Here is a 17,632-nt window from a genome sequence, read left to right as displayed (position 1 = left end):
TCCACGCGGCCAGCAGGGGCTCCAGCTGCTAGCCTGCTAGGCGGGGCCCCCCTAGGCCACGCGGACAGCAGCAGCAGGGCCCGGGCGCAGGCCCCGCGCAGGCGCCGCCGCAGCTCTGCGCGCGCACCGCAGCAGGATGGCGCAGGCCCCTGCGCGCACCTCCCGGCGGCCGGCGGCGGCGCCCTCCCGGCGGGCGGATCTGCTAGGGTTGGGGAGGTCGTGAGTGATGGCTCTTCCACACGTGAGAGAGAAAGGAAACTAGTAATGAAAGGGTTAGAGTAAAATAGTCATTTTTATTGGTAGTATCTATTTATCAGGGCTTCTCTACCGTTAAATTTTAATGAAATATGAACGGAAGGGTACATAGATAAAAAGTAAAGAAAATTAAACGCGAGGATATAGAAGTTCGAATTTATTTTTCAAAGGTATAGAAATCAGTGATACTTAACATAAGAGTATGTAGGTAAAGGAATCATAAGAATGCCGGTCATCCTCCGCTCCACGCCGCGCCGTCCACCATCCACTGCCGCCGGCCCACCGCCCACCCACCCTTCCAACTCTGTTCTCGCCCCTGCCACCGGCCACCGAATATCCGACCCCGCCCGGCCGCCAGCGCTTCCGCGCCGCCTCGCCTCCGCCGGCCGAACCGCCTCCACCGCCGGCGACCTCCTCCTCTAGAGCCGGTGGCCATGGAGCCGCCCCCACCCCTAGCCAGCCCGGAACAATAAAGCTCCGCCGCGGCCCTCCACCACCCCGGCCGCCGGCGACCTCGCCGGCTGCCGCTCCCCCCCCCCCCCCCCCCCCACCAACCACCCCTCGCCGGCCACCCCCTACCCCTCCCCCCTCTCCTAGCTCGCCGGCTGCCGCCCCTCCTCCCTGCTTGGGACGCGGGCAAGAAATTTCAAGCATTTCCCAGCGTGCACCATTTTCCAGTCCTGAATTTGACATGCAGACTCTATCCCTCTCATGGTAGCTGCCGAGCACACAAAGTGGACATGCTTTGAAAAACAGACACCATTCCCATACTGAAAAACTGGGCAAAGTACGGGCCGCTGCATCTCTGCTCGGGCAATTGACACAGAGGATTGTCACATATGACATTATTGTACCTTCTCCAATTTACATTCAACTATGTTGCTGTGTACCGAACACAAATACTTGCACAGGAATTGCAGCCGGAAAAAAGAATGTACAGGAAGTTGCTCTTGCAGTGCACTGCAAAAGAAAGGTGATTGTCTCAGCAGGATGTTTTCACTCATCATCAAGACCCGGTATGTATAGTAAGTTGACGTCGAATACGACGGGGCTGCTGGGTGGTACCCTTGGCCTTCCTGGAGCTGAAGTAAGACCCTTTGGAAACGCTAACTGTTCATCATCAAGAAAAAGGTAACCATCACTACCCTGTCCGAGTCATCAGAACAAGAAGCTCTTCTTTGTCAGATTGCTAGCTTGTTTGCCTTCATTTTCATTTTGGTGAGACTGCTCGGGTGAAAAAAATATATGGTGAGATCTATACTACTTAGTACTTACTTGTCCAGGTATGTACAACCGACGTAGTCCTCCAACCTTCATTGACAAAATTCCTTCATCAAGCCCCTGTATCACCTAAATTTGCAAAACAGATGAATTAGCGGACAAAAAAAATCTCCAGCATGCTGACAGAAAGTTGAGCAGTGTTTATTTCATTTTATTTTCCTTTTTGTTGAAGTATATTCATGTACTGAAGCATTGAAGATGAAGATGAACACTTCAAATATCAGTTGTTTTTACATTCAGATCAATTTATTAAATTCAAATCAATTTATCACCGCACCTCTCAGTCCAGTTGAGGTATACTGTACTTCAGAACTTGGATTTCAAATCAATCTATCATATTCATGTGACAGACCCGCCGAGTTAAAATGCTTAATTAAGCGTAACCGCCATCATTTGGCGCATTAGCTTAATTAAGTGTAACTTGACAGCCTGTTTTCAACCCACAGGCCGACCGAAACACACCAGAAGTCTCACACGAAGGCGAGCGCAGAAGATACCAGCACGATATAAACTTACAAAAATAGTAAATTATATTAAGACTTTTTACAAAACAATTTTAAATTTAAAGTTTACAAGTGAAAAGATAGCAGCGGAAAAGAATCTAACTTACAGAGAATTTTTACTAGAGAATAAATAAAACAAACTAAATATATCGAGAACTACCGAGACGTGAAGACAAGGCGCTACATCGAGCCCACCGATATGACACCTAGTTAGCTCATAAACCTGAAAATAGGGTAAACAACAAACCCTGAGCAACTAATACTCAACAAGACTTACCTGACCAGTGGGTATAACTTAGCCCACGTATCTAGACATGCAAGGATTTTGGCTGGTGGTTATTTTGCAGAAAGCGACTAATGTAATTCCTTACTTTCAGTATTTTAGCCCTAGATTCTATACAAATTAACCATATTCTAATATTTGCATAAACCAACTATAGCAAACATGGTGGTGAAATCAACAATAATTCAAGGTGTTCATCCTCATATGTATATGAATATACTCATCATCTCGTCATAACACTACGATGCGACACAGTGATCAAGGTGCTCATATCCGAGAGCGACTGACGGCGAATCGATCCGATTTAACCTTGCAAGGTGGACCTAACCAACACGGCACGTATTTGCCCCGTCGGACTATACATGCCAATCATTCCCCTCCCCGTCTCGAACTACAGGAACCAGCCCAACGACATATAGTCAGCCGAGCTCAACGTGAGACCACCAAAAGTAAATAATGCATCCCCATTTCTCCGCGACTACTCGACTACCCCAGGAGTTGGGTGCGGGTTCATGTACTTTCAAAGCAAGACAGTACTCGGCTTACCGGTTTCGACTACCTCCTACTCCCGGTATGCGGTTAGTACAATTCAAACATGATCAGCAGGGCCAACAACGGTATGGTCCTTAACCGACACAGACGGGACTAAGACACCCAGGAACCCTGTCCTGCTGCCGTACCTATATATCATCATCACTTCCCGTCTGGTCTCAAGCTTCCATTTATATCAAGTTCAACAATTCGAAACTTGATTTTAAAATATTATATATCTCGCGAGTAACCAGAAATTTCTCGACTTCTAATCATCCTATTTCTCGCGAGTAACCAGAAATTTCTCGACTTCTAATCATCCTATTTCTCGCGAGTGACCAGAGATCACTCGTCTTCTACCGGGAACCATTAAGCATAGCACTTCTATCGTCCAATACATACTAGTATAACTCAAGGGAACTTAGGGATCATGCAACTAGGGTTTCAAACAATTCCTAAACCTAATGCACAAGTAATAGAGACATATATAAGTGTCATAATTTAAAATAATAGGATGTCCACCGGGGCTTGCCTTCGGGCTGCTGCTCGACACTGGGCTCAGCTAGGCCTTGGGCCGGGTGCTCACAATTCTCCTGCTGAACTTGCCCCTGCTGCTCCTGTGGCCCGACGATCACCTCGTACACGGCTCCTTCGGTGGCGGCGTCTACACGTATGCATATGACATGAGAATGCATGCAGTATGATTTGTAACTTTGAAACAAGCCTAAACCGTATACACGCACACTACCCGAGACAACCCGACGCCCACACTTCTGCAAAACCTGGAATATTCGGACTTCAATCCGGAACATCCGGAATTTCCGGAGTATCCGGATTAATACCCGGAGTTTTTCCCCGGAGTGTTCCAAATCCGGAGTATCCGGGCTTATACCCGGAGTCTCCGGGTTTCCTACCATTTTCGCCCCCAAAAACTGAAATCTTGATTTCTGGCAAAACCAACCCACAAAAATCGCTCCTAGACCCTAGTAGAGTGATTCAAAAGAAGATGATTGACCAAAAAGAAATCGCTTAAAACATCCTAGAATGATCAATATATTTAGCCCTAGCTTGGGTACCTTCTCAAGTTGAAACTGAAGCCACCCCGTTAAAACTGAAGCCACCCCAGGGAGGAATGATTGGAAGGGATGATCCTCCACGCCGATTTGCAGCTTTCGAGGTCTTGAGATGGATTTGGGATGGTGGATTTGGCGTTTAGGGCTTGGGAAGAGAGAGAGCACGGGGAGGGCAAGAAAGGAGAGTGAATAACGGTTTATAATGTTTGGGAACAGCAAAAAGAATCAAAATGTGTGATATAGACTTCCAGGTCCGGATTATTCGGGTGAAATACCGGAGTATCCGGATATTTCCGGAAGTTCCGGGTCCAAATCCGGAGGTTCCGGTTTCATAATGATTCCCAGAGATAAATTGCGATTGGGTCGACTTGATTTGTTTTGAAAATTTGTTCAAACATAAAAACTGAGTCATTTGGCACCCCCAACTATATTTTTAGCTAAACATTCTTCTTTCCCTGTTCCTACCTTTTAATATTATTTGATTTCAAAAATGACGCGAACCTTTATTTAGAAATCATTTCAAAAGAGATTTTCTCATTTCACAGGTTAAATTGCTAGCAAGAATTTCTTTAGTGGTTTTGTTCAGGCAGATTTAGTGCTAACAATCATATTAATCATGGGATTAACTTTGTAGTTATGGTGATAAACACCTGGGGTGTTACAATTCATTGGATCACTCACTCCAATTATGACACATTTCTGAATGATGCTATTAGTCAGAACACTCAGAAATACCTGTCCTGATCCGACCCGGAATATGTAGGGCTGACCTTTCTCTAGTGAACTGCTCAGACAGCAAAGCACAGTGAGAACAAGAATGGCTTCCATACCAAAGGAGCATGATTTGAGTTTGCAGATCTTAATTCGAGAACAGAACATCAGGTACAACTTTGCTGCCTTGTAAACAAAGTACATATAAAAGACAGCGCCCTAGCTGAACGTCACGCATCAAAAGTCCAAATATCACCTGTCGAATATCTGCCCGTTTGGCACCATGGCAACATAGTTTGCAGCAACCTACATGGCAAGAAGTGAAATTATCTGTGAGCCTATGGCTAGTAAAAACAGCAAAACACATTTGAGAACATCATGACCACATGAGCAGCAACCTGGAAACCAACGGGTGGGCTTGGCCCTTCGCCCACTTTGATGTCCTTGTACTGCAGGCCGGATTTCGTGGTTACCATAGGCACCTGAATAACATGAAGCAATTCAAATTTAGCATTCTTCCTGTATTTCTTTCTCTTTTTTTGTGAAGAAATTCTTCTTGTATTTCTTTGAAACAAGGTATGTCTTGTGTCCCATATCGATTGTGTGATCATATCATAAAGCTGCTGAAAAATTCAAACAGATATCCAATTCTGAAAACAGCATGTACTGAATGTTGTTGAGTCATTTTACCGATTCAACTGAAAAGTTCAGTAGTATTATCCAATAACGACAGGCTCAGACCCAGAGACTGAACCTACATTTTCGAGCTCGCTTTCGCAGGCGGCGTCGCAGAGCTTGGGCTTCTCCTCCGGCGGCAACCCGGCGGCGACGGCGTCGAGCGCGGCGAGCCCCAGGGCAGATGCTCCCAGGGCCACCCCTAGGAGCCCCCTCCTGGTGCTACTCCCACTGCTGATCACGAAACCGTCAGCTGCCCCGCATTGCGCCGCGCTTCCGCCGGCGGCGGCCTTGCAGCAGCACGGCGCGTCTGAGCCCAGCGCCCTGCTACTGGACGCGCCTCCGCCGCCGCGGAGCCACGCCCTCGACGGCGATGCACGCCGCGGCCCTGCGCGGACAAGCAACAAGCGGCGCGCATTCCATCAGGCACGGACGGGTGAGCTGCGACGGCAGGGAAAAAGGAAGCTGTCTGCACGTGCGGGGGCATCGGTGGCGAGGGGACGGACCTGTGGGGAGGAGGAGCGGCGAGGCGGAGGCGGAGGAGGACGCCGCCATGGACGGACGCGGGAGAGAGGAGCGAGCAGAGGAAGGCGGGGAAGAGTCAAGTGTGGATAGAGAGTTCGCTGGTTTCCACCGCTGGCTGGCTGCCAACTTGCCAAGCGTGCCGACCAGAACCTGCGTCCGTGCGAGACGTGACCCCACGTGGCAGTGGCCAGTTGACACGGATTATAGTTCAGCACCAGCCACCAGCTAGCCAGTAATATTTTTTACAAATCACAACAAATCGGCATCAGCCACCCTAGCCGAATAGGGTGTAAGATTTGAAACATTGAGCACATAAAATTGTGTAGATTTGAAAAATTGAGCACACAAAATTCTCGAAGAAAATTCAGAAACATAAGATTTGGAACATGGTATTGACCAAGTTTGACACGTTTAGAAAACATTTACAGTGGCCAGCAAGCAGAGAGAAAACATTTAGCAGATGATGCCGATCGAAGAGAGCCGGCCAGTCACCGCAGTATGCCGTTCTTCCCAAAGTAGACCATGGCGACGGCGAACAGCGCGGCGGCGCCTCCGAGCATGACGCCGGTGGCCTCCCAGAAAACGTTGGTGTTGGGGATTCTGTAGAGCGCGATGCGGACGTTGATGCCGAACACGGCGGTGACGACGATGGCGGCGCTGACCATGAGCGTGGCCGTGGACAGCACCACCCCCATCTGCAGCAGCTGGTTCTGCTTGTCGTCCAGCATGATGTTGATGTAGTCCTCCGTGTCCTCCACGTACTCCCGCAGCTTTTTTTTTTATCCCAAGCCAATCCATCGATCAAATAAAGGAAGAAACGCGTTAGTTTTTCATTCCATTTCTCCATGATGAGTAGCCATCAAATAAAGAGAACATCCGTACTGTGAAGAGCTTGTTCAGGGTGCCGTCGATCTGCACGAAGTAGGCCTCCAGCAGGTTCTCCAGCTCGTCGATTTTGGGTGTGAAGGCTCCGGACCCTTCGTCTTCGCCATCGCCGTCTTCTTGTTCGGCCTCGCTGTCTTCCCTGCTCACCATGCAAAGCGAAGATCAAGATGAAGATTCCAGCATCGCCGGCAGAGTGGCATTAAGCTAACTTGTTTTACGAAATTGAATGACAGCTTTTCTGAAGGCGATCGTCGATCAGAATTGTTCAGTACCCCTCTTGGTCGAGTTCGGCCAGTTCTTTGCCGATGTCGAATCTCGCCGACTGGCCTGCTGCTTGGTACGCGAGCTTCTCCGACAGGTGCATGGCTGCCATGTCCGTGTCGTCATCTAGCAGGTGCTCCAGTTCATCCCTGACCTGGCAAAATGCCCAAGATCGAGGAGAGTGCTTCAGTATTACCCGAGAAGTTGAAGCTAGCTAGCTAGCAAACGTAACCGTCGTTGTTCAGGGACTCGATCGATTAATCACCTTATGAACTCCACCAGAAATCGCAACTAATCGGCTCTTTATCTGCCTCACACGCTCAAGATTCAGAGTGCTGACTTTGGAGGTGAGCGCATCCAACGCTGGGTATGCCTCTTTCTCCAGCATGGAAGTCTGATCAGAAATGCATCAAGCTAAGTTTTCAGAAATCTGTAGCAGTAGAAAAGCTCCATGTCTGATCATTCTTCATCATACTACTCCACAACATGGGTACTTAGAGGGTGTTTAGTTCCCAAAAAATTTTGCACGACCCGACACAATGCAGTAAAAAAAATAATTAATTACACAATTTAACTGATTCATACGAGATGAATTTTTTAAGCCTAATTAGTTCGTGATTATATATTAATTATCAAATAACAACAAAATCTGCAATCATAGCTTTACTGTCAGTGACAGAGCAAATGGGCAATAATAGATCGCATCGCACCTCATGCTCGAGGGACTTGCAGGCGAACTCGAGGCACACCTCGAGCGCCCTGAACTCGAACGGCAGAGCCTTGCCGTCGCCGCGCCGCGGCGAGGCGGTGGAGAGGCGCGCATGGAGGTCGCCGACGAGCGGCGCGGCGGCGGGGGCCCGGGGACGAGCACCTCGGACGCGGTGATGACGGCGCGGACCCGCTCCAGGTTGACGACGACGGCGCGGTCCCGGCCCATGAGGCTGGACGGGTACGACAGCGCCGGGTCGAGCGCGCGGAGGTCCCGCGCCGGCAGCCCCGTCCGCCGCATCAGCTGGTGCTTCCCGATCGCCTCCACCCGCCACGCGCCCGCGGAGACCACCGCCCACTCCCCCGCCGCGGCCCCGGCCGCCGCCGCCGCCGCGTGCCTCCGCCGCGGCGGCGGTGGCGTGGTCAATGCGGCCATGGCCGGCAGCTGGCGCGGGCTCGTACTGGCGCGGTGGGCATCCGGGACGGGCCGGCCGTGGCGTGGCCGCGGGTTTCTTTACTTGTACGCGCGTGCCCCGTGGCGTGGCTTGCCGGAGGCGGCACCATGCGGGGGAGTGCCCACACGGGCGAGGCCGAGGCCGAGGCCGAGGCCGCGGTGAGGTCAGCGGACCATGTCGCTGCCTTGTGGGCCCGAGAACATTTCCTATGCGGTGAGGTGGTCAACGAGCACGTCACAGGCCACCAGGGCCGATGCAAAATAGGTAGCGAGAAGACAGACGAGGGAGGAAGAAGCAAATGCAAGCATCGAAATATTTTCAACATCTTGCACAAAACCCTCTATTCTGGATGGCGAGTAATAATCGCGGTCCAAACTTAGAGCAACTCTAAGAGAGTAGACAAATCTCACTCTTTATATATCAATTTAGCTATGCATTTAGCTAAGATCTACTCTCCATAGTTGGGTATACTCCAACAGACTATCTAAATTCTTCGCTATCCATGTTGAAATCACCCTTCTTCCTCTCCACCGAGCTCACCTCGGCTCTCTCCCCCGCGTAGCCATGGCCGCCTCCACGCTCTTCCCCTTTTCTTCTCTGTCCAGCGGCGGCCGCGGCAGCCCAGCTTCCCTCCCTCTCTGATTTCCCCCTCCCCTCCAGCTGCGGCGCACCTCCCCTCCCCCTCTGCTTTCCCCCTCCCCTCCAGTTGCGGCACGGCGCACCTCCCTTGCGGCGTGGGTGGCCGGCGGCGCTTCCTCCTCCTTCTCCACCTCCCGCCGCGCCTCCTCCACCTCCCCGCGACGCGGGCGGGCGTCGGTGCACCTCCTCAGCGCGGGCGCGGGCATCGGCGTGTTCTCCCCGGCGGCCCGGCGCGGCTTGGCGGCGGCGTCCTCCACCTCCACCTCCCTGCGACGCAAGCGGCCGGCGGCTCACCTCCCTGCGCGCGGGGGCGTCGACGCGTCCTCCTCAGCGACCCAGCGCGGCTCGGCGTCCTCCTCCACCTCCACCTCCCGCCGTGTCTCCTCCACCTCCGCTGTCCCCGGGAGGCACTGGCGGCCCCCAAGCCCGGCTTCGCGTCCTCGTCCGGCGGCGGCGGCGGTGCAGTCTGGCCGGCGACGGGAGGGAGCGGAGGAGGGGGGCCTCGCGAGAAAGGGGAGGAGGAGCGTGGGGGTTCGTGCGGGAGGGGGTGATAGCGAGCGCGAAGCTTCGGCATAGAAGCCGAGCGCGGCCGCGTGTATGCCGAACCAGAAAGCGAGCGGATGAAGATGCCGAGTCTGTTGGAAACTGATTTTAACACCGTTTTCTTTTTTTTTACCGATCCTTCTCATTTGAAGAGCTTGTTAGAGTTGCTCTTAGCGTGTATTATGCAAAGTTTCTATGCAATATTTTTATAAAGGATCCTGATTTGGATCGCGAATAATAATTGTGATCCAATATTTTGCAAATTAATCTCTGAGTTTATTTAATCGGCTCGGTTCGACAATTGAAGGTCGATTTTTTCTAACATCCAAAGGCTGGCCGTCACAGTGTGTTCTGTTCGATATTTTTCAGCCATGGTTCGCTTTCTTCATACACTGGAGGTGCTCTTGTAGCTGGCAAGGCCAGCTAGCTGCCCAGCGTCCAGATCCACTGCCCAGCACGGACGGATGCGCCACGCGCTATCGTAAGGACATCCGCAACGTTGTGTCTAAGTGGTGCTGAGAAGACAGGAAGACCTAAGGAGGGGTGCAATACATTGCACCAGAGGTGCTAGCTTAGCACTCGCTAGCACCAATAGTCTATCCAGGCACACGAGGCAAGGAGGAGAGAGAAAGCTGATCGCACCTCCACCGGCCGCTCGCGATGCTGTCGCCCTGCTCCCCAACCGGGCTGGCTTGGGCCCCGCCGCCTCGCTCCCTGACCGCGCCATGCCTACTCCCCGACTGTGTCGCGCCTACTCCCTGATCGCGATGCAGTCGGGAAATAGGCGTGGCCCGGTCAGGGAGTAGGCCTGGCTGCCGCCACCGTCCCGCTCCCAAACGGCGCTGCCGCTACCCTACTCCCCGGTCACGCCGACCCTGGCCGCCGCCGCCCACGAGATGGGGATGGAAGGAGCTGGAGTAGACGAGGGAGGAGTTACTGTGCGAAGAAAGGGGCAAGCTGCTGTGCGGGCCCCACATGAGGTGCATGGTGATGCCACACGTTGGACCATTTTGAGCTATAAAATTGAAAGATGATGTCTCCTTTGGTAAATTTTAGATGACTATACATTGGAGCTGCCCTAAGGCACGGACAAAGGTCAACGTCGGTGCGGTGTGTGGCAGTGAGCGGTGCAATGTAGGATTCTCTTCGGCTGTACTGAAATTGTAGTACCTTGCAGAAGGAGGCATTTCTCTTACATGCTACCGAGAACATATCCGGTATTGCCATCCATTAGAGTGTTACCTTATTACCAAGTTTAATTACATCTAAATTTATGCATAAAAAAATTATCCAAAAATATGAATGCATGGAGAACGTAAGCATCTACCATCATGCAAAGTTTGAGGTTGAACAAAAAATTGTGCAAGAAGAATCACAAAAGAGAATCTTGCACGTAAATAGCTGTGGGTTCAACTGTTCATGTCGGACCCGTAACCTGCTACTATTCATAGGATTTCTCTTTTTTCTCATTGCACAAATTTCATTCGCATCTCGAATTTTGCATAATGGTAGACGCTTGCATTCTCTATCCATTCAACTTTTTTTTTCAAATTCTAGATGCACAAATTTAAGTATAATTAAAGTTGGTAACACGGTAGCACCTAACACACTAGTAACACCAGAGATGTTCTCCTATGCTACCCCTATCTTAAAAAGATACAATTCTCGCTTACAAGAAGTTAAATAATTTTAAATTTAACTAAATTTATACATCAGAGGAATGCCTCTATCTGAAAGGTAGAGCAACCTCTGTAGGTACAGTTGAAGATAATCTCCATTTCATCACTCACTTGCTCAAGCTAAAGCTGGTCCCATTTAAAAGGCCATTTAAGAGTAGCACTGGGCAGTCGTTGCTGAAAACGCAATGACATTCTCAAAGCTTCAAGAATGCTGCACAAATCTCCATGCCAAGCAACAGATCCCCTCCTCTGCTCAACCCCATCTACAATAGCTATGTAGTGTTGCAAAAGGCTCTGTCCGATTCAGAGCATATGCCATTTTGGGATTCTCAAATTCTCAGCTCTGAGACTCCTTTTAATCATCAACCTATAAAGGATGATGTATATTGACGATGTACAATACATGCTTAGAGAAGAGGAAATTAATTGGTTCCAAAGAGCCATGACTAGGGATTTACTAAGGGGGATAGTAATACCAAATATTTTCAAATGGTGGCAAACGATAAAAGAAGGAAAACGAGGATTTTCAGGTTAGAACAAGAAGAAGGTGTAATAGAGGGGGAGGAATACCCGAGGAAGTATATTACAAATTGCTACAAGAGACTGTTCGGAGATACAGAAGTGGACAAGTTGTTTTTGAATGAATAAGTAAAGGAAAATATAACACAAGTGACGAGGGAAGAAAATAAAGTGCTAATAGAAGAGTTTACAAAGAAAGAAGTAAGGGATGCAATATTCCAAATGAAACACAATAAAAAACTCCAGGGCCTGATGGTTTTCCTACTAAGTTTTACCAAGTATTTTGGAGTCTCATAAAAGAGGATGTCATGGCAATATTTAGAGATTTCCACAAAGGGAAGTTTGATTTGTTTAGCCTAAACTTTGGGGTCATAACTCTTTTGCCAAAGCTTCAGGAAGTGAAAATGATTCAACACTACAGGCCAATTTGCATGTTGAATGTTAGTTTCAAAATCATCACAAAAGTTCTAGCCAACAGATTAACATAAGTGGCAAATAGAATAATAAGACCTTCTCAGACAGCCTTTCTGCCTGGAAGATTTATCTTAGGAGTGGTGACTTTGCATGAAACAATCTATGAGTTGAAAAGGAAGAAGCAAAGTGGGATCTTGCTAAAACTAGACTTTGAGAAAGCTTATGACAAGGTTAATTGGGATTTTTTACAACAGACTTTGAGAATGAAAGGGTTCTCTCCTCAATGGTGTTCATTGATTAAACAGATTATGAGCGGTGGTAGTGTTGGTGTACAAGTAAATGATGAAATTGGGAATTTCTTTCAGACCAAGAGAGGATTAAGACAAGGTGACCCTTTGTTAGCAGTTCTTTTTAATGTCGTGGCTGATATGCTGGCAGTTTTGGTATCAAGGGCAAAAGAGAACAATCAGATAGAGGGGGTTGTTCCTCATCTGATTGATGGAGGACCGTCAATTCTGCAGTATGCAGATGACATAGTTCTATTTTTGGAAGATGATGCAGAGCAAGCTATGAATATGAAGATAGTGTTGTGCACCTTCGAGAAATTGTCTGGTCTAAAAATTAGTTTCCACAAGAGCTAGTTGTTTTGCCTAGGGGAAGCCAAGAGTAAGATAGGAACTTATAAGCATATCTTTGGTTGTAAGGAAGGTTCTTTCCCCTTTAAGTATTTGGGCATCCCTATGAAACATAATAAGTTGTCCAATAGTGATTGGGGTCAGATAGAAGAAAGGTTTCAAAAAAAAACTGAGTAGTTGGAAAGGTAAGTTGTTGTCAGCAGGAGGGAGGCTAGTCATCATAAACTCTGTGCTGTCAAGTCTACCAATGTACATGTTATCCTTTTTCAAGATCCCTAAAGGAGTGCTAAAGAAGCTGGGTTATTATAGATCAAGGTTCTATTGGCAATGTGATGAACACAAAAAGAAATACAGGCTTGCACGATGGAGTATTTTGTGTGAACCTAAAAGTGTTGGGCGTCTAGGGATCACCAACTTGGAAGTGCATAATATTAGCTTGTTGTGTAAATGGTTGTTTAAGCTTCTGAATGAGGAAGGCACTTGGCAAACTCTTCTAAGGAGAAAATATTTAGGCAATAAGACCTTATCCCAGGTGACAAAACAACCTGGAGATTCTCATTTTTGGACTGGGCTAATGGAGGTAAAAGAGCATTTTTTTGAAAGAGGAAAATTTTTGGTTCAGAATGGGCAACAAACTAGGTTCTGGGAGGATTGCTGGCTGGGTGATAAACCTTTGATGCAGCAATACCCCACGTTGTACAGAATTGTGAGGAGGAAAAGCCAGTCGGTTGCTAGTGTCCTTGGATCAAGACCACTGAATCTCTCTTCTGGTGGGAGATAAGTTGAACTCGTGACTGGATTTAGTGTCTAAGGTGCTAAATGTGACCTTGACTAATGTTAATGATTATTTTGTGTGGGGGCTAACAAAAAATTTAAATTTTACTGTCAAATCCTTGTATACTGATTTGATGCAGGAAAATAGAGTTATTGATAAAAGCATATTGTGGAAACTAAGATTACCTTTGAAGATAAAAAATTTCTTATGGTATCTACAGAAAGGGGTTCTTTTGACAAGAGATAATTTAATCAAAAGAAAGTGGAAGGGGGAAAGCAAGTGTTGTTTTTGCAACAATAATGAAACCATACAACATCTTTTTTTCGATTGCCATGTGGCAAAATTTGTTTGGAATGCGGTGTTTTTCACCTTTGGTTTACAACCTCCTTCTAGTGTGTCACACTTGTTAGGTTCTTGGTTGAGAGGTCTCATTCTGAAAGATAAAAAAAGATTTTGGTAGGAGTTACAGCAATGTGTTGGGCGATTTGGCTTTGCCGAAATGATGCATTATTCTGCAGAACTCCTCCTAACTCGTATTTGCGGGTTATTTTCAGGGGGATTTACTGGACAAGGGCATGGTCGCTGTTATCTATAGAGGAAGAGAAAGATCACCTGAAGAACAAGTGCCGAGAGCTGGAGAGTATGGTGCTGGAGTTGTTTGCCAAAAGAGGTTGGAATTTTAGAAGTAGAGTGACCTGTTAATGGGTTCGGTTGTGATCCAGGGGAGTAGTGCGGCGAATTTCTGGTGTTGTGGAACCTTGTTTAGGTTTGTTGGGTTAGCGTTTGCTAATAGAAGCCTGCCTGCATTATTGTGTCTGGTGGCTGTAGACCGTCGACTGTGATCGGTCAGAGACCGGATTTTTCTTAATCTAAAAAAATATTGACGATGTACAATACATGCTACTAGATTTTCGTTCTGAAACGTCCTTTCCTAAAACATGACCATTTTCCTTTTGCAATGCCATGTTTTTACAGAATCTGTTAGTCGAACTGTCGCCTTGTAGAATATCCCCATGCTTAAAGCGTCATGCGTTGGAAAAGGAGGAAGTATGTTAAAAAAAAAATGCTCGGACTAGACCAAAAGAATAAAATTCATGATAAGCTCTAGGATTTCAGTTCTAACCAACGAAATTTATGCTAAAAATAAGATATACTACGTGGTGTGTCCCAATGTGCCAAAGACCATATCTGTTAGTTGCTGATCTACTGATACGTGAGTGCTTGTTTTCACACCACCGAGCTGGTGATGCTTGTAAACTCCAAAAAAAATGAAGATGAACGAAAAGGAGGATAGTTTCGATATAACTGAAAAGAGTTTGATATGGCACGGTAAAACTCGAGAGGCAAAAAAAGGAATAAAAAAGCCCCCACGCAGGATCGAACTACGGACCTTCAGTTTACAAGACTGACGCTCTACCACTGAACTATAGGGGCGCTTGTTCTAAATTCCAAAATTTCTTTATTTGTTCAGTACTATTTAGTTGAGAGCTGAAACCAGAAAGGGCAGCTGCAGAACCTCACTAAATATTCAGGAAGGAACAAAGGATATGCCCAGGAACTGAGCGGCTCACATCTGATGCTCAGAGGCTGGTGAGCATCCATGCTCGTACTACCGACTAGCTAGTGCTGGCACTGGCAGTGGGCAAGGTCCATGAAATGGCAACTCGCCCAATGAATTCTTCTGAATGCAACAGTGTCAGCGCTCGTCTGCTTCAGAAGCAATTTCCATTTTGCATCAAGAAGTTCAGCTGCAAATTAAAGAAGAAGAACAAGAATCGCCTAGCTTCAGTTTTTTTTTCTTTAATGAAACATCACCTAGCTTCAGTTGTCAGATGATCAGATAGATGCCACCAATCTTTAGCTTTGTGCGATTGGTAACTGAGGCTCTGTGTTTAAATCCCAAAACACAAAATACAAAATTTTTATAAATCGCTTGCATGATGTACTAAATATAGTCAAAAAATAAATCGCATTACACAAATGGACTGTAAATCGCGAGATGAATCTAATGAGCTTAATTAGGATGTGATTAGACACTAAATTGCTACAATAATGCTACAGTAACATGCTCTAATGATGAATTAATTAGGCTCATTAGATTCGTCTCATAGTTTACAGACGAGATCTGTAATTAGTTTTGTAATTAGTCTACATTTAATACTTCAAATGTTAAAGATTTCCTTCTAAAAGTGCAAAAATGCAAAATGCAAAGTGATCTAAACAAGACCTGAAGTTCAGCATTTTGTTCTGCTGGCAGCAGGCTACAGAGATGGACAAAAAAAGCTGTCAGGTCCTAGTTGTTTCAGTTTGTTAGCTAGGGGCGTTTAGTTTCCAAAAATGTTTGTGTAGTATCTGTCACATCAAATTTTCGATTACATGCATGGAATATTAAATACAGTTAAAAAATAACTAATTACATAGTCTAACTGATTCTTATAAGATGAATCTAATGATATTAATTAATTCATAATTGTACATTAATTATCAAATAACAACGAAATGTGCTACAATACCCAAATTCAAACTTTTTCACCAACTAAACACCCCCTAGACTCATCAGAAGTCAGAGAGCAGCCCTGACCCTGATGCATCTCAAATGTCAGATTTCCTCCTGCCTAAACGAGTAGTACATCCAGATAGTTCCATACGCCACATCTCAGCAGGAAGACTGGATTAGGCAGCCCACCCCGTGTGAGTACTCGAGACCAAGCGCGACGAAGAGCACCTGGTCCCAGGCATGGCCGCCAGGAGCCAGCCCGTCCCAGGCGCTGCAGTGGCCCATCGCCGGCGTGCGGCCGTACTTAGCTTCCAAGGCCGCGCGCGCGACCGGCGTCGCCGTGGGCAACGAGGTGCTCACGCGTCCAGGCGCCGGTGCAGCTCGGGATGGACGCGTACGTGCGCGTGTCCACGGCCAAGTACGTCGCCATGCGCGCCGCCGCGTTCCCGCCGGCGGCAAGGGTGGCGAGGTAGAACCGACGGCCCCGCGGTCGGTTGGCCACTGCCCTGACCGGTGAAGCCCGCGCTGGCGGCGGCGACGAGGTACGAAACGAGCCGGCGGCCGTAGGGACGGTTGCCCAGACCAGAGCGCCCGAGCGCTGTCCTCGAAGGAAGCGGCGACGGCGTTCCCTGCGTCCTCGGCCGGCGAGCCCGCCGGTGTGCTCGACCCCGTTCCAGAGGCGCGACGGACCTGGGCCTCCGGCCCTCCCCTCCGCCATGGCGCTGGCGGGGCATCATCCAGCTCGCGTCCTGGCGCGCCTGCTTGATAACGACGACCGCGTCATCGCTCGATCTAGACCATACGAAACCAATCCAACGGCTGATGGGTACCAGAGGGGGACGGTATTTGAAATACCGTCCACCCCCGGTCGGTATTCCGAGTACCGTCCTCCCTGGGGCTTGGTCGTCGCGGGGACGCTGCCTTGGCTCGCCGGAGAGCGCCGCGCAGACGGGATTTGATCACCTATCTCGAGCACCCTGAGGTCGTACAGCGCGGGGAAGCACACGCCGCAGGCGCGCAGAAATTTGTCGCGCCGGCACGGCAGGCCGCCATAGACGACGATGTGCCCGACCAGGTAGGTACGCGGCGTCCTCGCCGCCGTCCGACTCCGACGAGACCAGCGCACCGCGGGGTATGGCGGCTTGCGCGAGCGCCCTGATGCGCCGCGGGTCGGGCAGGCCGGCGCCGGCTCCCAGGTGAAACCGCCACACGCTTCCGCCCAGGGCCGGCTCGCCGTCGCCGCTGGCCAGGGCCAGGCCGGCCTGCGCCGGCGTTGCGCGCTCGACATAGCTAGCCATGTCGAACTCTTCTGCCCCGGACAGCAAGCTCAGTCGCTCGAGCTTCGAGCTTGTGATCTCAACCGTGTGCCATCGTCTCGTCGAAGCATTGGCCTGGCCTGCTAGATTCAGATGTCAAAGGCCACACTGCCACAAGCCCACAACGTTCGGGGCAGGTGCTGTCCGCGTTCGCCGAGCACGGGCATCGACCTCGTCGTCACGGCCGGTCTACGACGACCTGGTACTGGCATTGGCCGGTCGCCGGTGGCCTCTAGCCCCTCCCATCCCAGGCGCTGCAGTGGCTCCTCGCCAGCGTGCGGCCGTACTTCCAGGCGCTGCAGAGCACGGGGCCGTTGAAGCGGCGAGGGTGTTCCCCGTGCCCTCGGCCGACGAGCCCCACCGCGTTCCAGAGGTCCGATGCGACGGACCTGGGCCTGCGTCCTCCCCTCGGCCATGGCGCCGGTGGCATCCAGCTCCCGTACGGCCGCGCCTGCCTGACAAGTGTCAG

At 49.3% G+C, this 17,632-nt stretch overlaps 1 protein-coding gene, 1 non-coding gene and 1 pseudogene across 4 annotated transcripts; all 3 read right to left on the bottom strand.

The window, feature by feature from the left end:
• Positions 1 to 1,023: 1,023 nt before the first annotated feature.
• On the bottom strand, positions 1,024 to 5,964 carry LOC120679845 (peptidyl-prolyl cis-trans isomerase FKBP16-3, chloroplastic-like). 3 transcript variants are annotated; one of them, XM_039961510.1, is made up of 7 exons: positions 5,819 to 5,961; positions 5,396 to 5,700; positions 5,024 to 5,119; positions 4,894 to 4,943; positions 4,662 to 4,710; positions 1,531 to 1,605; positions 1,024 to 1,365 (listed from the first exon to the last, which is right to left on the bottom strand). In XM_039961510.1, exons 1-7 carry the CDS (start codon positions 5,865 to 5,867, stop codon positions 1,252 to 1,254), a joined length of 738 nt encoding a protein of 245 aa, XP_039817444.1. In that variant the 5' UTR covers positions 5,868 to 5,961; the 3' UTR covers positions 1,024 to 1,251. The 3 variants fall into 3 exon arrangements, with proteins under 3 accessions (XP_039817444.1, XP_039817445.1, XP_039817446.1); XM_039961511.1 differs by having other exon boundaries at positions 5,036 to 5,119; XM_039961512.1 differs by lacking the exons at positions 1,024 to 1,365; positions 1,531 to 1,605 and adding an exon at positions 1,612 to 1,879 and having other exon boundaries at positions 4,596 to 4,710; positions 5,819 to 5,964.
• Positions 5,965 to 6,158: 194 nt separating this feature from the next.
• On the bottom strand, positions 6,159 to 8,173 carry LOC120677510 (annotated as a pseudogene).
• Positions 8,174 to 14,712: 6,539 nt separating this feature from the next.
• On the bottom strand, positions 14,713 to 14,784 carry TRNAT-UGU. The gene has a single exon. It is a non-coding gene; the product is annotated as a tRNA-Thr (tRNA).
• Positions 14,785 to 17,632: the final 2,848 nt, after the last annotated feature.

Source organism: Panicum virgatum, chromosome 6N, assembly GCF_016808335.1.
Source record: "Panicum virgatum strain AP13 chromosome 6N, P.virgatum_v5, whole genome shotgun sequence".
In the NCBI taxonomy this organism is placed as follows: Eukaryota; Viridiplantae; Streptophyta; class Magnoliopsida; order Poales; family Poaceae; genus Panicum; species Panicum virgatum.
Note: the sequence above shows the minus strand (reverse complement) of the source record. Positions and strands in the feature narration are given on the sequence as shown.

Bases quoted from the DNA above. Each gene is read 5' to 3' on its own strand.
- LOC120679845 (XM_039961510.1), bottom strand. From the start codon at position 5,867: ATGGCGGCGTCCTCCTCCGCCTCCGCCTCGCCGCTCCTCCTCCCCACA. The intron at 4,944-5,023 runs GTGGTCATGATG...CTTGCCATGTAG, and splicing joins GTTTCCAGGTTGCTGCTCAT to GTTGCTGCAAACTATGTTGC. The intron at 1,366-1,530 runs GTAAGTACTAAG...GATGATGAACAG, and splicing joins GGTTGTACATACCTGGACAA to TTAGCGTTTCCAAAGGGTCT.